General features: G+C 36.1%; 1 protein-coding gene and 1 pseudogene across 6 annotated transcripts in view; both read right to left on the reverse strand.

Moving 5' to 3' along the window:
* Positions 1-4,893: 4,893 nt before the first annotated feature.
* Positions 4,894-8,410, reverse strand: LOC123394302 (annotated as a pseudogene).
* The window catches only part of VGLL3 (vestigial like family member 3), a 48,665-nt gene continuing 29,954 nt past the window's right edge, over positions 6,663-25,373 (reverse strand). For 4 of the 6 annotated variants that reach the window (XM_004775045.3, XM_004775044.3, XM_045088231.1 and 1 more), the window contains exon 4: positions 8,327-14,399. In XM_004775045.3, coding sequence (XP_004775102.1) covers positions 14,356-14,399 — 44 coding nt within the window. In that variant the 3' untranslated portion in view covers positions 8,327-14,355. Of the gene's footprint in view, positions 6,753-8,326; positions 14,400-25,373 lie in introns of those variants that run through there. The other 2 variants (XR_200994.3, XM_004775046.3) reach the window with 2 other exon arrangements.

The following is a 25,373-nucleotide window of genomic DNA, read 5'->3' on the forward strand; positions in this document are numbered from 1 at the left end:
ATACTTGCAACCATTGTCACTGCTACAGCAGCCAAGTTCAGGAGACTTAATTTCTTAGACTCCTGATACTTCAGGTGGTTGTGATGCCACTGGATTACTAAAATCCCTCTTTTTGCCTGCCTGGGAGTTATTCCTACACTCATGCTCTCACATGAGAACTCTATGCCACAAACTTTTCTTGAAAATGTTTCCTGGGACCATTCCTTATAGGCAAAAGTATTCCTGTCACATTCCAACTAGTAAATAAAAACCACTCTGAGTACTTAAAATAGCAAATTCATCTTAGGAACATGGTTACAGGGTAATAGAAATGCTAAGGAGATGGAGAAGCAAACCACAGAACAACAATATCAGGAAGTCACTCCCACATGTAGAGGCAAAAGGGAGAAGCAGTATTAAAGGAACCTGGGGCCAGGGAACCTGGCAGGAGCTGAAGCCACAGAGGAGCCATAGTCATTGCTGGAGACGTAGCTGCTGCCAGAGATGCTGCCCAAACTGCACATACGGCAGGAGGCAGTAAAATATCTTGGCTTATCCCCATCTCCTTGCTCTGTGCTTTAATCATCAGCCAGTGCCGGAGGTCAATACTCCTGTGATACTGAGTGGAACATCAGAAGATTTGGGAAGAGATCCGAGCGCAAAAAGACATGCAGGAAAACAAATGTGGTTGCCCTTTCTAGAACTGAGTCTTTTGCTCCAGAGGAGAAACTATTTTTCTTTCCACCTCAGAATACACACAGAACAAAAGCCACTGCCCAGTGAGAAGTGCCTCAGGCTCCATGTGGGGCAGTCTACCGATGATAAAGCTATTAGAGGGTGAAAACTGACCAACGATGCATTAGGATATTTACTAGGGCAAAAAAATTGAGGATAAGCAGACATTTATGTATAGAAATTAAGGAAATAAAATAGGATTAATTTGGCAAATATTAAATTATTGATAGAACACAATGTGATTGAGATCCAAAAATGGTACTTCCAGACCAAGGAGGTTGAAAATATTCTTAGGGCACAGAGACTGTGTCCATTTAACTCATCTTATCTGACATGAGGAGATGGTGAATGATTTCAGATTATGTTGGGAAATTGTTCTTCCTGATGAAGAGTGAATGGCTGTAGGTAATTACATGAAATTCAGATACAAGGAGATTTTGTCAACAAACATTTATTGATACTGAAATGTACTCAATGATTAGTTTTCCAGTTGAAATCATAGAAGCCAACATGGTATGTTAAAACTAAGCTGGACACATCACAAGTTTGGGTTTTTTTTTGGTTTTTTTTTTTTTGTTTTTTTTTAATTTTTTATTTTTTATAAACATATATTTTTATCCCCAGGGGTACAGGTCTGTGAATCACCAGGGTTTTTTAAACCAATCAGAGCTAAGTGAGTAGGGGATAGGCTAGATAACTTGTGTCTTTAATGGTATATGCCTGTGACTTTGTCTCTTGTGTTGGACATAATTAGTAATAAGAATGCCGTAAGCAAATTTTTTTTGATTTGTACATTTCTATTTTCCACAACTGACTAATTCAAACCAGCACGTGAGACACATGGGATGAGCAAAAAAGTCTAAATTATACACAGGTTTGAATATTGGCTCCTTGAGGGATAAACTGTGTTAAAAATACAAATTCCAGAATGCCTAATTTCTAAGGGAATTGTCTCCCCTTTGCCTTTTTTTTTAAATTTCAGATTATATAAATACCAATGGCGTTTGTTACAAAGAGATTCTTCAGAATTTTTCTTTGTTACGCTCTGTACAACATTGTCATGATTGGATTTTTTTTTTATAGCTCAGACTTACATTGACATCTGAACAAGTTGTTAAATAATCTTTTCCAATTAGGTTATTCTTTCCAAAGTATTTTAGTTCCAGGAAAATTTTAATTCTGATGTCTAAATAGGTTAATGTGTTTTATTTTACAAAAATATATGTAGAATCACAGCCCTTTTAGAATTAGAAGAAGCCTTAAAGATTCTATCATTTTAATGTCATTATTTTATAGATGAGAATACACACCAAGAACATTTAGTGATTTTTCTAGAAGCACATGTGTTGTTAATGACAGATCTAGGTAAGAAATCCATTTCTTTTCAGATAATCTAAGAAAGCATTCTTTGTTTCATTATACAATAAGTGCATTTTTTTGAACATGTTACATAATTCTGGTTCATGATCATGAAAAGCTGCAAACATCATATAGCCTTTTTTTTTTTAAGATTTTTTATTTATTTGACAGAGGGAGAGAGATCACAAGCAGGCAGAGTAGCAGGCAGAGAGAGAGAGGGGGAAGCAGGCTCCCCGCTGAGCAGAGAGACCGGTGTGGGACTCGATCCCAGGACCCCAAGATCATGACCTGGGCCAAAGGAAGAGGTTTAACCCACTGAACCACCCAGGTGCCCCATATAGTCTTTTTTTAATCCTTAAGAAAAACAAGATTGTGTTGTGAAGTGTGTAAACCTGGCGACTCACAGACCTGTACCCCTGGGGCTAATAATACATTATATGTTAATAAAAAATTAAAAAGAAAAAAAAAAGAAAAACAAGACTGTTTTTTGCAGGAGGTAACTCATTCCTTACTGTTCTCAGCTTCAGGTTATTTGCACATAAATTCTTCAGTTCAGTCATCTCATAAACTATTTTCTCCTTGTCTATATTAAATTCCTTCCAAAATATTTCAGCTTTTTCTTCTGTCTCCCTCTCTCAAATGGAAGCCTTTTTAAATCTTGGTTATTTGGTATGGAACTCTTATCATCTTTGGATTTGTAGTTTAATGTACTGTAACATCCAGGAACCAGAGAAGTAAAACTGTGAAGCCACATATCAATGCTCTTATAAGTAGGACCTTTTTAAAAAACAACAAAAACAAAACAAAACAAAACACAAAACAAAACCATGGGTGACACATTTAAGAGGCATGATTTGTCCTAAGCCAATGAGAGTAAAGCTTCTGGACGCCTTATTTGCATGGACTACCTTCCAAAGCTCTGAGATGAATCCTAACTAACATTCATCTTGACAGAAGTTTTTGCAAATTTTAAAAGGTAAGCTATTTTAATGACAAGCATATAAAAATACTCTCTCCTTCACTCAGATATCTCCTCCACCACACTTCCCTTTGCGGGTTGGTAAGAATCAAGCTATCTACTAGATACATATAGTTTGAATTTACATTCAGCAGGATATATTCATACCTCCATATATAATTAAGTATTCATGTCCTAGGGAACAAATGGTGTCTAGGAATACTGCAACCCCTCACGATGTTGTGTCAAGAGGGGCTGAGAACGTATTACTCTATGAACAGAACCTACCTGTCCTACCACCAAATAGGAGAAAGGAAAGAAACATGTTTGAAATGTACTAAAGATAAAACAAAGATAAATGTGCTAATTGTTGGAAGAGTAGTATGTTATGTTATACATATGGCTTGAGCAGGTAGTGAATACAAATTTGCATGATTTTTCTGAATTTTGTGTTTATGTTCCTCACCTTTACAAAATTTGTTGGGATTTCTCATACATACTCTAAATACTCACTCTCATAACTTAGTATGATTTTTGTTTCTTCTTAAAAAGCTCCCCTCTGCACAACTTTTATAGGATTCAGATCCTAGATCAGCCCTTGGGTGATCAGCTTGCCAAAGTTAATCATTTCTGCCTTCAGGACCGCTGGATCCTGGCTCACTCCAGGAGCTAGAGTCAGCAGGGCTGGGGCAGTAAAGACCCTATTATGAGGAACCAAAGAAGTCAAAACAGGTACAAACTTCTTTGGGAAGCACAATAAAAAGTTCAACATCAAAGCAGTTGAATTCTACTGATAAGTCTAAGGGCATTATCATGGGGCCAGGAAACAGACAAGTTCAGAAGCTTCACAGGCCCAAACATACAGCAGAGAGCAAGAAGCAGTGCTTGCATCTGAGAATATTTCCTTGAAAAAGGTGGCTCTTTAAAGACATGTTTTTATGAATGGGAACTGCCTAATAGGAAAGTAGTTGGCTTATCTCAAATAGTCAACATGGACACTATACCCACTGTTAAGCATTCAGGCTAAAGAATTTAAAATCCATATGACTTCAAGACCATAGCCCCAAGGGATTGGAATCATTACTTCATTTTGCTTGAATGAATGTTATTAGCGTATATAGGTGATCTGTAGAAAAGTAGATGGGAGAAGAAAAAAATAGGTTACATGCACATACACACACAGTAAGTTCTGAGGTTCCAGGAGCCAAGAAACATTAATTTCTGAGGTTCCAGGAGCCAAGAGATTTCTACTGCTCCATTTTCATAGGATTTGGAGGAAGAATAAAATGGGAATCATTCCAGTTGGCTAAGAAATTATTAAAATATTCTCACCGCAAATACCTTCACTTTAAAGGGTGGTGTAGTGGTCTAAGATTCTTTTCTTGGTTAAATCTGGGTTTGAATCTGGCTCTGCCACTTGTAGTCAAGTTCCCTGGGCAAGGACTTAACTGATTTCCTAAATTCCCTAAATTACTAAAAATAAGGTTAATAAGAAGAAAAGCATACTATTTACTTAGTGATAAATGATTTATATATGTTATTTAATTGCTGTAACAATTGTTTGGAGTAGTTTTAATATCTTCATTTGACAGGTGGACACACTGAGACTTAAAGAGGCTGAGGAAATTGTCCAAGGACTTCCAGCTTCTAAGTAGCATCATTAAAAATGAAATCTGCAGGGGCTCAGTGGGTTAAAGCCTCTGCCTTCAACTCAGGTCATGATCCCAGGGTTCTGGGATTGAGCCCTACATCGGGCTCTCTGCTTAGCAGAGAGCCTGCTTCCTCCTCTCTCTCTGCCTACTTGTGATCTCTGTCAAATAAATAAATAAAATTAAAAAAAAAAAGAAATCTGTATGGTTTTATAATGCTCACTGCCTCCCAAATAATGCTGTCTACATGTTGCTATTTGCGAGAATTCTTTAAATTCATGCAATGCTCATGATATACGAGTTTTAATAAATATCAGTTCCTTCTCTTTGTATCTATACAGTACTATTAATTTTCTCAAAGCAATTTACATTTATTTTATTTGATCGTTATGCTACTGATAAGGAAACTGACTAGATGATATCAACAAATTATGACTGGATCTGATCCTAGGTCCCAGGGTTTTTCACTTCACATTTTCCACCTTCTCGTCTCCAAACTAGTCCAAATGTGTTAAGAAGAGACTCATTTTTAATTTCTCTTGGGTCCTCCCTCCTTTTTTTAAGCTGTAGGCAGAAAGGAAAAAAAAATTTTTTAAATAAATGAATGAGTGCCTTGATGTTACAGAACCTGATAGCACACATTTAAAGTGATTATTCTCTGTTCTTTGGGAACATCAGAGCAGGAAGGCCACGCTCAACCAGACATTCCCTCGCCTTGCAATGACAAGCCTTAATGGAATCTGGCCTGCAGAGTGTCTGGGCTGTGTGCAAGGCTGGTGTCAGAGCAAGTGCAAGCAAGTTCGGGGAAGCGCAGACTTTATGACATCGTGTAACTCAAACAGTCCTTCAAGGCACCACCCACCTTTTCCAGGGGGAATCTGCTGAAGTGATTCTCTTGGAAACAGTGTGGAAGGGGTGTGTGTGTTAAGTTATGCGCTTTTGTATGTGGACGGGTGAGTGGGTGGAGACGGGTGGGGGGTTGGTGAGGGAGATGCGAAACAAAGATGGAAAAAACAACCACCACTGCCACCAAAATATTCTGCTCAAGGATGAGGGAGTACACCCTACAGCTGTTCGCACTGTTCAGCATATTCTGCATATTTACATATACCAAGTATTTCCAAACAGCCTTGTGTTTGTTTTAAAATCCCACATGAAGATGTCTGGTAAAGCTGTCACTTGAAAGCTTATTTTCTTGGTGATGTTTACAAAACTGTTTTAAAAATTCTGTGTATACATCATAGACCAAGCAGAAGAGTTAACTGTCGTTACCAACTTTATAATCTAGACTAATCCATCTACGCATCGGACAACATTCAGAGCAAAACACCCAAGTTCTAAGGCAAAGAAAACACCTGGTTGGTTGAAGACAATTTCTCTTTTTAATTATTTTTTGGTTCAATACAAAATGAAACACAGAACATCACCCAGTGATACTCTGTCTTGAAGCCACCAAAGTGTGATATTCTTAACTACTATTGATTCTAATCTTTGATTTAGAAATATTTTGTTTTTAGGGTTTTTTTTTTGCTTGGTGCTTTTTTGGTGTGTTTCTTGTTTTTTGTTTTGTAGGAAAAATGCTTAATAATGGCTGGATTTCTCATATAGCCATTTTCTTTAGGAAATATAAAAACAAAACCACACATAGCCCATTTGAAAAAAATTAAGAAACTTCCAGCAGAAGGAATGGGGTTGTTTAAAGCTTTATTTTCCTTTTAGCAAGATCCACAAGAAAAGGATAGAGTGTCGTATTTAAAGGGGAACAGATTTTGTATTTTTTGGCAAGATAATAAATCCTCTGTTGCTATATTTGGCTCTCTGCAAACAGTGTGTTTTACAAGTGCAAAAGCAAAGATCCATGCTGGTGTCCTTCATTCAGCCACAGCCAAACTTGGTGTGGAAAGTAAAACGGTTGTACTTGAGTGTCGTTTCGAAGACAGTCTAGCTCATTTACTGATCAGCAACATTCCAGAGTACAGGTACCTACTTTACACATTACATGCATCAAAACATGTTTGCTTTCCATCACAGTTGTTCCACTGCTTAACTGGTAACAGATGTAATGATTCAATCTGAACAAAAATGTAAAAGCTTTACTGTATCAGTGTGGTCATAGATAGATATTTTTGTCATATGTGCATAAGCAGGTCAAATGAGAAGGTTGGAGACTTAGGGCATCACAGGATGATCACACGTCCCCCAAAAAGGAGGCAAAACCATTAAATGGTAGTTGATTACCCCCAGAGAAAACACACTTCAGCTAGGAAGAATCTGCACCAGATGTCCTGCTCTCCAGCCTCCGAATGCTTGGTCTGACATAAATACCGCATAGCCCTTTAGATTCCAAGGCACTATAATAACCACGTGAAATGTTTGAAGTAACAACAGAAATTCCCTTCATATGCCATTATTTAAGTGAAGGAAGATGAATCCTCCACAAATGACCATTGTAAACATGGAATAAGCCTTGCTAGTTTCAGTGATACACTAAATACTCTCAGGTTACAGAGCTGATGAAAAAATATATCGAAATCTACTACTAATTGTGGTGGTAGAATAATGCCCCTTTCAAAAAAATCTCACATCCTAATCCTTAGGACCTGTGAATGTCACCTTACATTTAAGAACTTTGCAGATGTAATTAAATTAAGAACCTTGAGATGAGGAGGCTATGCAGGCAGACTCAGTGTAATTACAAAGGTCTTTAAACATGGGAGAGAGGCACAAAAGAGAGGGTCAGAGTGATGCCATATGAGAAGGACTAGACGAGTAGCTGATGGCTTAGAAGATGGAGGAAGGGGGCCATTAGTCAAGGACTCTAGAAGCTTGCAACAAGGAAAGAGCCTCTCCCTTAGAGCTTCCAGAAGGAATGCAGCCGACACTTTGATTTTAGCCTGAGAGAAGTGCCGAATGTCTGACCTACAGGGTGGTTAAGATAATAAATGTGTTGTTTGAAGCCATTAAGTTTGTGGTAATTTTTTACAGTGGCCATAGAAAACTCATAACACTAATCTCATTTAAATATGGCTAACAGTTAAGAATGCGAAATTATCTCACCTAATATGTTGGAGAGCCTACTGATTCAAACACTTATTTCTAGACTTTTGCACTTCTAAATGAAAGATCCATTTAAGAAGAAAGTAGAGTCCAATGCAGGAAAACTCCAGCTTCCTTCAAAATTCTTAGAATTTTCCTTTCCAGGTGCAGTTGTTCAGTGCCAATGAATTGTTAGGAAAGTTTCTTTTTTTTGTTGGTTTTTGGATTTTTTCATAATACTTATATCAAGTTCTGTAACCAACAAGTGTAAAAACAAAGCAACAAAATGCACTTCTCATAGTCAATGATAATTTTGAAGCATTGTACTAAATTCATTCACAAGCTTCCTGCTGTTATATAACTAACATAGCCCATTTCACTTGCCCTTCCATTATAAACACTTCGCTTCTAACCCACTCCTCACTGTAACAATTAGATTCCCTGGCCTTAGAAATTAACCTCATAAAACAAACAAACAAAACGCTAAAATGTTTTAATTTCCAAAGATATTTATAAATTGCTTAATCGGATAAGAAGAAAACAGAGCTTTAGTTAATTATCAAGAAATGCAGACCAAACCAAAATGCTACCTTAAAATACAAACATTAAATTCACATTAAATTATTTATTGAACATATTGAAGATAACATTGTTTTTACTTACAAAGTCCTCCACCATCTTTTATCACTGACATATTATGCGACCAGCATTTGAAGAATGAACAGAAATACGAAAATGTCTCTTTCCCGAACCCCAGAAAAAGAACAGAAAAAAAAAATTAAGATTTTTTAATTAGTTTGTGACGCCAAAAGTTTTATGAACTTTGTAAATTAAGACTGACAACATAGGCAAGATTACTTGTCTTTCTAGAAATGTAAAATTAAGATAGCATAAAATTGTTCATCAAACTATCAAGTCTGGAATTTTATTGTACTTCAATCGTGCAGGATAGTATTTCTATTAATAGTTTTCAGTTTACTTAAGTGACAAATATAAAGTCTTCCACATTATTTCTTATAAAAGTTATTTCACCTTCCTAGATTTATATGATAAAAATTAATCTGTTTTCCCTTTCAACATATGCATTTTAAAATGATACAAAGAATTCACATGGAAACTCTTCCCTATACTGTATATCCAGAAAAATGTATGGAATAGTCTTTTTAAATCATATATAATATCCAAGATTGTAAATAACCTAAGGAATTAAATCATATGTGTAAATAATCATTATTAATTTCTGCCCTAGCCACAGAATAAAAAAATGTACATCTCTATTAGTATAAAGAGATATCATTAGAAAAGTTCACATCTTATGCATACACCAAACAAAAATCTCCTAAAGAATCTTATATTCTAAAAGAGCTATTCTTACGTCAAAATTTAGTAGTCCAGAAATTGTTAAAAAATGAAGCTAATTGACAGTAACCTGCCCTTTCTAGAAGGCATCATAATTTACTTATATAATGGAACTGGTAAATTACACTTAATCTAATTAGTATTTCCTGGAACTTTAGAAGGAGATTCAGATAAATTTATTGAATCTAATTTGCAATTTCAAGTGAATACTTGTTTGATCAATTATTTGAAACTATACAAATATTTTTCAAATAAACAAATAAAGGATAATGGACAATAAAGGAAATAAGAAAATTAGGATATTTTAATAATAATGGCTATTTCTATATTTTGGAAAAGTGTATAGGGTGAAATTCCCAGAGCGCACTAAAAGAAAAAAGCCCGCTGAAAAATTCCGAAAGTCTGTTCTGTGCCCAATGTCCATGACCAAGTTACCAAGGTAATTAACATTTTGAAGCTCTTGAGACTGAGGTCTTCCTAGAGGGTCCACCCATACCCCAATCTTCAACCATCCACTTTTGTGCAGCTTATCTATTTGTCTTCCACACACGTTTTTAAACTAAAACTATAACCCGATTTTTTGAAAATTACTTTAATAAGAGTTTTAATACTTTAATAAGTGATTTAAAGAGCTCTTAGGCCATGTTTTCAGAGAATAAATTTCAATTTCTCAAAGAAGCTTTAAATTTTCTGAAAGAAATGTCTTTTATCCTGGAGGAAAGAAAACACAAAACGAAGCAAAACTGGGTTCTTAAGATCCTGTACATGAAAATCAGCAGGCGGATTTCAGTCTTGGTCTCATACAGTTTCTGCTTTTCTGCTGTCCTTATGTCTGTTGTGAAGGTGATCAATCACAGGGATTCTAACTGCCATCAATACTCCTTTGTAACTGCAATGGTTCAAGTGAACTCTTTCCATCTTCAATAACTGACACAGTGTCAACATCTGCTTCCAATAAAATTGTTTCTTTTTTCTCAAGCAGAGTAAATCTGCTGAGATTGTAAAGGGATTTTTTTCCCTCCCCTTTTCATGCAAACGATTTTTTTCCATCATATTTTGCAATTTTTCCTCCAAGGCAAGTAAAAAAAAGAATAACTTCAAAAGAGAGGTTTTTATTCCAGGTGCTAAAGAAGCCAAAATAGAACTGAAAAAAATATAAATTTTGGTGATTTAGTAAAGATGTTGCCTTAATATGAGAGAAAATAATATATAGGATCCTGGATGAATAGGGTTTTGGAAATGTAAGAAAACTCACAATTGGATCTACACACCACTAAAATGTTAATTTATTTTCCTTCATAAGTGACACACTAAAGTAACAGAAATAATTAAGAAATTTACATTTTATCTTCAACAAATAGTAGTGGACAAGATTCTCTTGCAACAATTTGTGATGAAAAAGCAGTCATATATCTATTTGATTGCTGCAGAAGTAGATATGGGAAGTATAAAGAAGGGACATCTGGGAGCTCAATTTTATGACTTAATTGACAGACATTTGTGGTACACTGTGGTGCTTACTGAACATTTACTATGAGACAGAGATGACTGATGATAGACAGATAGATGGATACACAGATAGATAGATAGAAAGATATGATTTTCAGACTTCACAGCCTGCCACTTAGGTAGTTATCTCACTTTGCTCATAAGATAAATAAAACCCAAATCACACATACCTAATTGTGGCCAAGCCAGAATTCAGACAATGACCTAACGTACAAGTCAATGCTCTTTTCCATGAATTCATTTTGCTTCTCTATTCATTCCTCAGTCAACACTCCAATATATAAATTTTCCTTTTCTACCACTAATGCCATTACCCCATTGACTTAATTTGGCAATATTATGTAACAAAGGGACACTCGTTAAGAAATAGAATTTAGTTTCTTGAAATACTGTTTCTGATTGCAACTTCAAATAACAAATGTAACATTAAACCAGATAGCCAATGCAAAAACTGGATAGATCCTGCCTGTTCTGCAGGTCTTAGCATAGGAATATGATTTCCAAAATGAATATTGAGCTCTGCAAGGGCATGTTTTATACCAGTGACTAAAATTTGTCTTTTTTTAAGTTTTTTTATAAAGTTAAAAGAATTAATTCCTTAAATTATTTGCAACCCATTGGTTCTCATTTGCAAAATGTAGAGCAACCCTGGCCATTTTTGCTTAAAATAATAATGTAAATAATTTCAAGAGGACAGAGAAAGAAAAAAAAAATGGCAGATGAAAGTTCAGAGGGGATGGTTAACCTTCTTAAGAAGAAACACTGGTTTGTAAAATATTTAGATGCTCTTTTCAAATAAACAGTGAGGGACAAAATAGCCTGTTGAGATCTAACTTAACACTTTTATGTTGTTCCTTAACTTATGTTGGTTTATAGCAGTCAAAGCCTTGACTCGACGTCAAATAAATGAGATGATTTAGTAGGGTCTAGCTCAAAGACCTTTAAAAACCTTGAAAGAAGTCTAATTTTTAAAGTAGTCAAAGGTGGAGTGGTTCCAAATGAATGGGGAAGAAAGTTGGTAGCCCTCAGTGAAGCAGGTTAGAAGCCTCTAAGTTCAACAGCATCATTTTGATATGCGAAGAGCACACCCAGAGAGTGACAGCATTTTAAACTTAAATTCAGAATATCATGTTAAATTACAACTCATCTTCTTTTACTTAAGGTGGTGTAGGTAATATGATCGTAACAAGGGGGTACCAGTCAAATAAACAAAACAAAACAGAACACCAAGGGGATGCCAGACAATGATAGAGACACGCACTCTCTTTTTACTTAGACTTTGATCCATTCCTTGCCTGTTTAAGGATCTAATCCTTGCAGTATGTCAACAATGCCTTTTCTTAACAGGAGACCTCACTTACAAATCTTTCCTGGATACAGCAGAATTCAGATCTCCAACTTTTCTTGGACCCCAGAGCCAACGAACCTTTCATACTGTAGTTATCAGGAGTGGCACAGAACACAGTCCAAATTCAGGGTGTAGCTATACAATTGTCTCTCACTCCTTGAATTCAGTACAATGGCGAGTAAGGAAAGGAGCAGAGAGTTAACACTTCTCCCTTAATTGGGAAACTCCCATTGAATGACCTGAATGAGCTGGAGTACAATGCTATTCTAAGAGAAACTGCAAAGGAAATTAATAGGTTCCAAGAGAAGGGGAGGAAAATAAATAATTCCCAGGGAGTCATCCCCTGGGAACTGCGTGAATACTTTACTTTGAAAACTCAGGAGGACACAAGAGGAAACCAATTTTACAGATTCATTTAACTTCATGCTCCACATATTGGGCAAAGTACATATAACTAAAACGAATCAAACTATAGATCAAAATATAGATAATTTAACCAAACCACTCCCTAGAAATCTAAGTTCATATCATTTGTAATATGATTTATAAGTCGAAAATTCCTTAAGGTTTGACCTCACATTCGGTAAAAATATGCACATTGTGTTAAGGAGAGTTTGGTTAAGAAGAAGCAACTTATGATAACAATATAAGAGAGTGTATAGATTTATAACTCACCAGAAGCACCAGGAAAGAAAATCAATGCAAAAAACAGAGATAAGGGAACTACTTTAAATTATCTATAAGAGCCCTGCCTAGCTGAGCAGAGGTTGTGCTGCTCTTATAGCTAAAATGTATATGCACAAGATATACACAATTTAAAGTGGAAAGTGGTATTTCATTAAACATTGTATTTCATATGGGTTAAGACCAGGATGGGGCACATTTGAGAAACTTTTACCAAACTAAAACTTCTCTATAACACTAACTTTTTAATGTGACCCATCTCTGGAAGCAGCTAGATGAGAATGGACTTTGCATCAAAAATTCTTCATAACTGCTATTTTTATAACCCTAATATTTTCCTAACAAGGTCTTAATGGTAATTCCAACTTCACCTTATTTAGATCCTGAGGGCCATCCCAAGTTGAATCCTGAGTTTTCAAGGATAAATTTCAAAGAACAGTCAATTTGTAACCCCAATTTAAGTAACTGTGGCATAAATTCCAATTTAAATTTCATTTTGCTCTAAAAAGTTTTCTTAAAAGAGTTCAACCAACTAAGACCAGATTTAAACAAACAAGTCTTGAAAAAAAGATGTTTAAAGTATTACATATATAATATATTATTTTTTAATTTACAATGATGAGTAAAATGATCAGAAATAGTCATTGAATTAAAGGCTTTGTGATGCATCTAGTACCTTCCCAAATATTGTCCCTTGAACATCTCTAGGGAAAAAAAGTCCACTTAAATAGGACCTTAAAAATTGCCATGATTGCATAAATAGAAACAAGGAAACCAAGCCACTGGCAATCAAAGGTAGCATGGGTAAATGCATTTTTTTTCCCCAGTAGTTGGATATAAACTGGTTCCATTTATCAAAGTTGGATGGGCTAAAACGACAATTATATACTCTAGGCAAACTCTCCCTCTGATTTAAAGTTTCTGCAAAACTTAGTCAACTTCCAAGTACTCTTTGGGACAAATTGAAGTAATGAAATATCCTTTCTTAAGTGTGGTCATTAAAACACTTCCTTTTCAAGCTATGCATATAACTCAAAGCTAAGTGAGCTAGCATGGCATTAAATCTTCACTGAGATTTAGTATAAAACAATACTATATTGGCTTGGCTATGGTGCTACTTTTGTAAAAAAGGAGAAACGGTCAAACACTTGAGGTAACCTAGAAAGCACAGAGCATATTACAGACATCTTAAAGATAAGCCTTTTCAACATTTTTGCCAGTGCTTCTCTGAGAGCAAGTTCTTTAAACAGAACTTAACAATTTTTACAATATTAAAAAAAATACATCCCTCAAAAATAGCCCATCAATGCTAAATCAAACTTTCCGTATTTCTACAAAAATAGATACACATAGAGCTACAAAATTGTATTCCTGAAAGAATGAGCATTTTCATTTGTGGTTCATCTTTTCCTGACAAGGTGGTTGGTTCAAAAAAGAAAAAAAAAAAATCCAAAGGAAACAAAAATTAAACCATGTATCCATAAAAGCAAGACTTAAAAAAGAGTTGCACAGTTGGCAAAGGCTCAGATGAGGGGAAAAAAACAAACAAAAATGCTTTTCTTCAATGTCTAGAACCCACTCTGCTTTCTCAAGAAAAGGCTCCCAACCAAAGTCAGCTGGCTGATACATCCTCTTCTTGCATGTCTATCGTGTCCCACTGCAGAATGGGAAATCCTGGCAGCATCTTTCCCAGTGGGCCCACGGAGTCACACTCCAACCTGACTTGCTAATACTGTGTTTCAGTACCATGGTGATTCCTTGCTCTTGTCTTGATGCTGTAGACCTGGGAAAGGTGAGAGTGAGAAAAACGAAAAGCTTTAATATAGGAAGTACTCAAAAGTGGGCATCATCTACAAGGCATTGGATATAGAAGCCAAAAAGACAATCTAGGCCAGTGTGGGGTATGGACTAAGGATGACCTGATCTCAAAAAAATTCCATGCTTGAGTTCACAATTTTCACAAAGCCAAATAATACAGCAGTGGACAAAGACTCTAGACCAGCGCAGTGCTATTTGGATAGTAGAAGTTCTTCTTCTTTATTTCTTTTGGTATAGTATAAATTCCTTACTGTAGTTTTTTATTTTCTTAGAGTATGAGTGATAATAAGTACAATAAAATAATATAAACAAAACATTTTTATTTCTAATTCCAAAAGGAGCTGATATTTGGAGAAAACAAGTTAAAGTCAATTCTGCTGCTATTTTGGAAATGTAGTCCATGGAAATGTAGTCACCATCCAATATGGTGAGCAATGAGACATGGTTAAAAACTGGATCTAATAGTGTTCAGTAAAATAGACACAGTTGGTTCATAGCTAATAGCACAAAGTATTATTTTTATAAATGTACTTATTTTTTCACATTGTCCTCCAGGAAATATTTAAGATGGCTTATAAAAATCTATACTTCATAGCAAGAAAATAAAATTTACAGATAAGGTTTTAAAAGTAGTAACCAAAGGAAAATAAGTGAACATGTATGAATTCCAACTCAAAGCTAAAGTGATTAAGAAGTTTATCAAACAGAAAATGGAAATTGTGATTCTGATTTGGTTCCAGTACATTCAGTTGACTGATTTCTGAGGTGGACAATTAGCATAGCACCTTCAGCTTATACCTACTTGAAGTCACTTACCTCAGGTTCCTTTATTTTTGGCATAATCATTTAGAAGAGGACAGACAAAGCAATGATTAAAACCAAATACCAAAATATTAAGGAGTGGGTAGAAAGGCAGCATGTCTGCTGCTGTGCGGGTGCTCAGATCGCAGGGTGTTTTCTTGATCCTTGATCTAAAACGGTTGTAAGTCTGGGCTGGATGTCAGAAATGGAATGGTTAAATGAGCCAGTAGGGTTTTAAATTAAAATTGTTACTAAAACAGCTGCAATGATTTCATTTCTTGTCCCTCCAACTTGTCGAAGAATTTTATAAAACAATGGGTATCATTACAAAACAGACACAATTAGTCAGTCATTGATGGGAGACATTAAGACAATCTACAAAAAGACTACATAAAGGGAGAGAGAACAAAGAGAAAAAGACAAAGCACCTCATAGAACCACAAGTCACCATCTATATCCTATAGCACTTGCATACTGGGGGGAAAAGCAACACTTTCTGAAAAAAAGATTAGTTTCATCTTAATTTTTGTTTTCTCTTGAGACCAGTATTATGTTTAGATACAGAGTCAACAGTTTTCCTTTCAAAAAAAGAGGAGGAGGAGGAGAAACAGGAGGAAGAAGGGAAGGAAGAAATAAAAGGATTTGGGGTATACCCATTCACTAAATTTGCTCTACTCGTTTTCAAATGATTTTGTGGTTAGAATAATTTGTAACCTGACACAGTCTCTGTTTGGTGACTCTTATAATCTAAACCACCTTAACTGACAATTTGCTGACTGCATAAATATTTTTTTCATTATTGAAACGTCTCATCTTCTGTATGACTCAGTATTTCCAACACTTGAAGACCCCATCAATCTATAGAATGTCAGCACGGCAAGTCATGAATAGTGTTGGAATCATCAAGTGATTTGAGTGTCTTTTTTTTTTCCTCTTAGATAAAGGCAATCCCTAGTTTGCTTTGCAAAGACATATGACTCCTTCAAAATCATGTTAGCCTTTTTCTGCAGACAACTATTGCATTACTTATCATAGCTCCACATTTTCCAACCAGAATTAACAGAGGGCATTCTCTTCTTATAACTTCATCTCATTGTTTTTGTTTCCAAGTCTTTGCATTACTCTAATGCAAACCTTAAAAAAAAAAAAAAAAATCAATTCGTCTAAGGCCTCAAATGTATTTTTTTTTTCAAATGTATTAAATAGCTAATGTGGTCCTTGTGGTTTAGCTGCTTCTTGGTGATGGTACAGTCTATCAAACCTTTGCTTTAGTTACCAGGTATTTCAAAAATATGCATAAATTTTAAAAGTTAGGCATAGGTAAAACACAAGAAAATGAACAACCACAAACAAAACACCCTACTACTAATAAATTTCAGGAGAGAAGCAGCTAGGATTTTTCTTATTAGACAATTGATGAGGATAGATCAGGATATTTAAGAGTCAGCTGGCATGTTTAGTTTTCTCAGCAAGGGTTGAGGACGACAAAATCATTGACTGTATGTGGTCTACATACATTTGGGGTTTCCCCAGCTTTTCTTACCAAAACACAAAATCTACTCTGCTATGTTCTCCTATTCGGGCTTGTTCTGCCTCTCACTTTCCTAACTCAAACTGATAGGAAATTGGTTCGTAACATATACTGAAATCTCCCCACAGGCTGTCTGAAATCACCCATGTTTATCTTCTTGAAATCAATAACTCAGTTTTAATTTTATTGTTTAGTCTGTGAGATTTTTAGTAGAAAAGAAAATAAACATCATAAAAATGTCTGAACATTTTCTTACAGCTGAATATGACAGGCACTGTGTGAAGTGCTTCTAATGAAATATTTCATGTAATGCTCCCAACCATGCTACAATAATATATTTATTTTACAAATGAGAAAATTAAGACTAAGAGAAATTATGAAACTATTAAGTGGCAGAGCTAGGATTGAAAACAAGGTGGTCTGATGTCACAGTCAAAGGTCTCAACCACAATGTATATGGCTGCCCCCATATGGACTATATTTGCCAGAGGCTATGTCACTAACCTCTACTACCCACAATTCCCCAAGTCAGAAATCCTTTCATTAAATCAATCTGAAGAAAAAATATGTTTTTTAATATTCCTTTTCACACTGTTTAGAAATCACCTGACAACAGAACCAATGTCGTAGTTAAAAATAGAGCTCTTTTAGTAACCTTTTAAAACTATACATCTGTAATGTTTTTTAGCTTTTTAAGGTACAGTCATTGATTACACAGTAGTTTATTATACTTCAGATGAAGACTACTTCAGTTGTGTAATAGGATACTCCACGTTGACTGATATGTTTTGATATATAACCCTCCCCACAGCCACACACACAAAAAAAAAAAAAAAACCCTTCCCCAGTGTGAACACTGAAGGCACAGGGTGGCCATCTGGTTCATGAGGTGTTTTCAGAAATGAGACCAGAGAACAAAAACATCAGATTGTTGGCTTCAGAGTTTGAGAGTCTGGGATTCAGTTAGGAGAAAAGCTTGAATGGAAACACAAGTCCACAGACCAGTTCCTCAATTCAAAGCAGGGAGGGACAGAGGGAGAAAGAAACTCAGTGAGGGCAGGGATCCATTCCACAACCCTGAGATCAGGACCTGAGCCGAAATCAAGTTAGATGCTCAACCAACTGGGCCACCCAGGTACCCCAAAGGTTCACCTCTTACAAAAGGCTCTGGAAATAAGGAAGTAAAGATAGCAACGGGGTGTGTCTAAGGATGAAAGATCTGAACACTTCTCGCTCTCATTTCCCTCCACTCTTAGATGTCTTGTGAGAAGATCCTAACGTTTTCATGGGACCCCCCAAAAAGATACAAGAGAGAGCTCAGAGAAAATGTTGGTGACCCTGCTGGTGTGTCCGATGTCTGTGATGTGGGTACTCCACAGCAGAAGAAATAGCACCAGCCACCCCAACTGAGAATGTTGGAGGGATCACAATGGCTAGAAGTTGAACCGGACTTAAATGGGTCATTACCTGGAAGGGTGCTGTACAGAGAATGCACCGAGAAAGAGTGAGGGAGAGGGGTTAAGTATGGAAACCAAGGCCAGGATAGGCAGGAAATGACAAAATCATGAACTAGCAACCTCTTAGTTAACAGTTTTTATGATACAATGATTCTAGGAATAAAGAGGCAAACCCAAGGAGAGGGTGAGGATGGAATCTGAGAAAAGATTCCAACTCTAAACTGGACATTGTACTAAACTGAGAGCAATGGAAATATCACTATGTTGGACTGAGTATACTCATCATTAATGAGGTTAAGATTTCTGCTATTGGGTAGAAATAAATAATAATTCAGGTTTCTGAAAAACTACACCCCAGCACATCTGAGCTTTAGGGAAAGTTTGATTGTCACAGTTATACCCATTAGGAAAGCATGCCCTGCTTCTAAGTCAGCATAATCACTTGACAACACCACTGCCTATAGCTCTTCAGTAAGTTGAACATGCTTCCAATTAATTTTATTGCATAGATAAAAGAGGTAATGTGGTAACCGTACACCGGGGAACATGCTGCTGATAAAAAAGAAGAAAACATAAGAACATAAAACCTTGAAGTGTGGGTAGAATATTTTATGACCTGAAAGCCAAGAAATACTTAGATGCATAAATATAGATTTTTCATTTCATAGATACTAAGAGTCTAGAAACTCTTTAGGATCAAAATGCTTGCCATTAAAATAAAAAAAGCTGATAGCTTAGTCCTACATTAAAAAAAAAAAAATCTCCTGCTTCTTCCCTGCTTTAATAATACTTATGTATACACAACACTGTGTTGGCTACTGTATCAAAATATCTAACCTTTACCAACAATTCGACATCTAACACGGAAACACTGACAAATGATCACAAAGTGATGCAAGAGACAGTTGTATTATCTTCTCCTACTTTATATAATTTTCATTGGTAATGATCATACAACTGCATTTGTTTGTCTGAGCCCCAGGGCAATCAGTTTAAATGCTAGTTAAGAATTTCTAAATAAAATCTATGTAGGGATATCACCTTAACACTAAGTGGGAGAAACACAAAGTAGAGGAAACACAAAGTGGGGGAAAAAATAAGAGGGAGAGCTATCCAATTCAGAAACTATGATTTCATTTCAGGTAAATACTTAAAAAATGTTTAACCACTGTGGACATCTCCCTTCATTCTTTTTAAAAACACCTTTTTTTCCAAATTCCAAAACACCACAGATTTCTTGCTTAATATCCAGTTACAGGGGATTTAGAAAGTATAAGTTCTACCTAAAAGCCCCTGTCACCATAGAACTCACGAAGTATACTTTAGATGTACACACATACTCGTACCACTATTTATACTATGCTATAACATGCTTATTTCACCTGCTATATTATCTTGGAAAATGTTTTACTCCACATCAGTGCATGTACATGAACCCTTCTGGAGGGATGTAGAATATTTATTCTACCCTGTAGTGTAAATTATCCCATTCTATATAGGTATATAACATTTGGATACACACATGTGTACAAACATACTTGTTACTAATGTGAACATTTTGGCAGATAAGACAAATTCCTGAAAATATGTTTGCATAATTGCTGAACCTCAGCATAAAGTTCACTTAAATTTGCATATTTCCATATTTCATTTTGGGTGCTACATGTTTCAGCAAGTTTGTACCAATATTCATCTTATTTTTTACAGATTAAAAGTATATATTTCAATTTGCATTTCTTTTCACCTTAGTAAAGGTAAATATTCTGTGACTATGACATTTCTTCCTCTGTGTCTTATCTTTGGACAATTTCCTATGCATTTAAGAAAACAATTTTCTCATTTATTTCTAAGTGCTTTTTGTATAGTAGATAAATAAGGGTTATTTTTCTCGTATTTTACAAATATTTTAGCCAGTTCGATGAGCATTAAGCATCTTCACAGTTAGCACTTCAATGTTGGACAATAATTCTTTTGAAAGTCATCACAAACAAAATGTACTCTTGAACCAGACTGAAGAATAAATTTATTATGACACTTGAATTACAATTACCTTCTTATCATTACAACCCTTGCACACTAAAACAATGGTAAGAGATACTTAACTATGGCAGTGAAATAATTTATTAGCAGAGGGATGTCTTTCTGTATATAAAGATGTTTTCTCAAGGCACATTTAGAAGTGACTGAAAAATTTCCATGTAGTCGTACTGTCAGAAACAATGAGGTGAAAACTGTCTAAATACTTGCTAAAATATATTTAAGTTCAGATTCAAGAGACGAGTAGAAATGGAAAACCCGCTGAACCTCATAGACCATAATTTACTACGTTTTTGTCAGAAGCATAGCACCTGCACACCTGAGGCAACCATTGCAGGTGGTAAGCGGGTCAGTGCCCAGGTGTTTCCGCTGCTCCTCTTTTCCCAGACAGCCCCCCCCACCCCACCCCTGCAGCCTGCCTGCTGCCTGCCCTCTCACCACCTTCCTCCCTCCGAAGCCACAAACTCTCCTACTCACACAATCACCAGCCATTGCCTTTGGCCATGTCCACTTCCTGGGACTTGTGCAGGTTAAAATGGCCAGCTAGCAGGGACACTGGCAAGTACTCAAACCCTCAGGATATGGAATTACAAATCTGAATGAATCATTTTAAAATCGATCTCATGGACAAATACAAAATATCAATTACAGAGTTGGGTAGTTTGGGATCATTGTGGCAATTTACTGCACTCAAATTGAAAATCAATTAAGCTCTTAGGTGAGAAACACCGGGGACCAGGAGGGAATATAGACACTGCTCACCAATTCCAAAAGCAGATATACACAACAAAACAAAACAAAACTTCGAAGACAGAGACAAAGAATAAAGGAAAGAGGGAGTGGGGAAGAGCGAAATGAAATACCCTCTGTAATTTCTTCTACAGACTTTCTCCCAGAACTAGAGAGGAGCAAGACCAAAAAATGCTTGAATCACTTTTTGTAACTGAAACCACAAGTTATAATACTCTCAAGAGATTTTAACTATCCAGACATCTGTTGGATAACAAATGCAGCCAAACATGCATCTTTAAAGAGGTTTCTAGGTTATGCAGTGACAGCTTTATGATCCAGAAAATAGATAATCCAACCAGAGGAAGAGCTAATGTGGATTCATTCCTTACTCATAAAAACATAATTGGGGACACAACACCAACACAGGAAACACCATACCTAGGAGGATGAGTTATTTAAAAAGACTCCAAATTTTTTAAAAATTACTTCAGAACTGCAGAAATATAAATGTCTTTTTCTACCCATTTGATTTAAGTAATCAATCTCTCCATTAAAGCAAAACATATTGGAAAATATTCGGTAAGAATGAGGTATGTTGCGTATCAATCATCTACACTGACATCAGTAATTTCTCATCTTACTTAGATATGATATAAACACAAGCTCGTTCTGACATTTTCCAGAAGGGATTGTCCAATCCAAGCAAACAGAAATGGGGCTTCAAAGATTCTGAAGATGCCAAGCATCACCTGATACAGTTCAGGCAAAGCAACCATGAAAATAAGCCTTGTAACACATGCTTAGAGTTGACAAAAATTATGAAAGTAAACACATAGTATATCAAGCTGTATCCAAACAAAGAATGGTATGGTTTGCCCCTAACAGTCTCTCATAAGACTTTTTTTGGTCGTCTTTTTGCCAAGGAATTCACAACATGCTGGCCACAGACAACTGTTTGTGAAACCTTATATTGTTGATAAATAGAACAATAAGAATTAGACAGCCTGGAAGGGAATAAAAAGAATCTGTAAATTCTGCAAGCTGTAAAGAATTTTTGTATGGAATCTTTGCAGCCTATTTGAAAACTGATGTGAAACTGTCTGGGAACAAGTTCTGAAACAGATTTCTTCATTTGAGCTGTTTCTTTTAGAGGTACCCCTATATGTGATATGATATGAGCAAAGCATTACTGAAAAGATAATTTGTGAACACAAAATACCCTGACCCTGAAATAGGACTTTTAATTCTTTGAGCGGTTCTCCATTAAGAATCATACTAGAATATCCTGGGAGGGTTTTGTTTTGTTTTGTTTTGTTTTTCAACCTCTACACCTCTCCTCTCAGAAGAGCACATATGGTTCTCTCAGGAAGACACGGTGTAGTTTGAAAAAATACCCAACTGCCAACCATAACTAGTTGGCGAGGTCTCCGTTAAGAAAACAGTCAAAAGTTGATGGCATTTCCTAGTTTTGCTTGCAGTTCTTGGGAAAATATATCAGAGATCAAAAGATGCTACCCCATTTACAGAGCAATAAATAGAAACTTGTTCACAAAATTAATACTGCAATGGAAAAATGAATCAGTTTTTAGTTCACAACTTTCAAAGATTAGCATATTAATGGAGTTTGGTGAGTCTATCTATACTCTAACTGCCTCATTCTGCTCATAAAATTTCCTTTTGATCTATATGAGTGATGAGGACAAATATCTCAACAGTACTTAATTCCAAGGGGATAGGATCAGTTTTCTAGTATGTTCTCAGTCCACAAGGCAGAGTGCTATAGACAGGAAAACAAAAGAACAAAAAACTTGTTTAAAAATGTCTTAAAGATGCACATCCTGATATTCCTTCAAATTCTTTTTTTTTTTTAATTTTTATTATACCTCTCCCATTTTGTCTGCCCAACCAATACAAAAGTACCCAGTTTTCACTGGATGGCCAATACCAGCAAACAGCAGTATTAGGAAATTTAGCTCTAGTGAACATAAAAATTATTCTTTTCTTTAAGATTTTACTTATTTATTTATTTATTTATTTATTATTTTAGAGAGAGGGAGAGAAAGAAAGATCGATCGATCAGTCGATCAGGGGAAAGGGGCAGAGGAAGAGACAGAAACCTAAGCAGATCCTATGCTGAGTGTGCAGCCAGATGCGAGGCTCAATCACATGATCCCAAGATCAGACCTGAGCCAACACCGAGAGCCAGACGCTCAGTGGAGTGTGCCATCCAGGTGCCGCATATCACAGCTATTCTTCAGGAACAGAAGCAAATTAAGGTAGACAGGGAGTGACAGGCATTCAATGCTTGCATCTCAGTTATTCATGATGTCTCACATCTCCAGTATTCTTTTTCTGTTTGAAATGCAATATATTTAGTAAGAATAATGAGAGCTTTAGTTCTCCCTCATGTGCACCATCTAGGAAACACAACCATGTGCAATCGTTCATTGGAATCCCCCAGCTGTGACAGAGTAAGAAGTATCATCTCTATTCTGCAGCAAAGGAAGGGGATGAACATACAGGTTATAAGACTTGCTCAACATCATGCAGCTAAGTGGTGATGTGGGTCTTGGAATTTATTTTTTTGGTCCTCTGCTTTTCCCATACACATCTCTAGACACACATTTCTACATGTCTGCAAAGATTAAAGCTCTCTGTACTGGGGTGCCTGGGTGGCTCAGCGGGTTGAAGCCTCTGCCTTTGGCTCAGGTCATAATCTCAGGGTTCTGGGATCGAGTCCCACATCCGGGCTCTATGCTCAGCGGGGAGCCTGCTTCCTCTCTCTCTTCCTGCTTCTGCCTGCTTGTGATCTCTGTCAAATAAATAAACAAAACTTAAAAAAAAAAAAAAGTTCTCTGTACTGACCACCATTTTTATGACCCCCTAAATGATTGGGGGGAGGGGATAGTAAATCATCAGTTAGATCAATCTCATCTCTCCTTGCCTCTTTCTCTTTTACACACACACACACACCATTATTAGTATTATTATGCAAATAATCTCAGACCATCTGGAATCCTCTCAGAAGGCTCCTGCACTTGCTCTGTAAAGTAGGAGGAGGCTCTAAGAGACAAAATCCCCATGCCATGGGCACTGTGACATTATGGCACCATTCAAAGGAGGAAGGCCCAGAAGACAGCATGGGCAAGATCTACATGGAATTGGGAGAGCAGGGGAAATTCATTAAGGCTCTACAGAATCCAGCCATGGATACTTGAAACTGACAGCAGTGCTCTGGAATGCGTTTCTCCCTCTGATTCACCATCCAGTTACTTTTCATGCAGATCTCACTCTCTGGCTGGGATCTCCTGGCATTTTGCATGCATCTCAGAGATGGTTTCCATTACCCTTCTGGTCACGAAACTGTCATTCTGGACATATGCCCTATACAACTAACACCATTTAGGAGTGTGTAAATACTTTAACATACCTTCAATTTTTTTTTTTTCTCTCAGTGGAAAATAGGATTATGACATAAGTCAAAGAAAAAGAAAAACAATTAGTTGTTAATTACTTGAGTATTGTTATCAAATCATAATAAACTTTAAAAAAGTCCAGAGAAAGTATAGTTCAAAAAACATGCCAACATATACATTCTTTTTCAGCTGCAACTATTGCTTTGTGACATCTTCACTATCCTAGGTTAGATGATGTCCTCAAGGTAAGTATCCAGAAATCTATAAATTTTTATTGAATAGCATAATTGCCACTGAAAAATCACATAGTCTCAGGGCAGGCTTCTATATAATATGCCATTTAATATGTCTACCTGCTGAAATCAAATTATAAGAAGCTTCTGTGTCTATCTTATGTTAAAACATGATTACGGCCAATTTCCTAATTTCCTCATCACTTAAAAAATTACTAAAAATGACAGGAAAGGCTTCAATAAATCCCTAACCCTATAGCCTCCAGAATTTAGACAACTAATATATATGCTCCTTGAGAAGACGTGAAGAGGAAAGGAAGGAAACTGCTTTTAGCTGAGCACCAACCACATATATTACTTTGGTGTCCTCTCTTCCCTAGAATAAAAACTACCTTAGTGCTTTAATATTTTATATAGATCATACTGTCCTGTCAACTACTACTGTGGCTTTCTGACAATTTCTGTCCAAACTTAGCATTTTTCTCACTCATTGTAAAGCCTGCAACTGGAGCATTAAGATATCAAATAAATATCCAAGTGTACTGGGTTGATAACTATTGGTTTCCTGTAGGGTTTTTTGTTTGTTTGTTTGTTTTCGCAAATGTATATGTTTAGAGAGAGAAATGATTTCCAAGAGATCAGTGGGTATAACGCTCTATGATTTGAATCCCTTGGATAGCCCCAATGAAATTCAAAAATTAGTAACATTTTACAAGGGGATGTTAAAATAGT

This window comes from Mustela putorius, unplaced genomic scaffold, assembly GCF_011764305.1.
Source record: "Mustela putorius furo isolate JIRA1106 unplaced genomic scaffold, ASM1176430v1.1 tig00003834_pilon_pilon_pilon, whole genome shotgun sequence".
NCBI classification, from domain to species: Eukaryota; Metazoa; Chordata; class Mammalia; order Carnivora; family Mustelidae; genus Mustela; species Mustela putorius.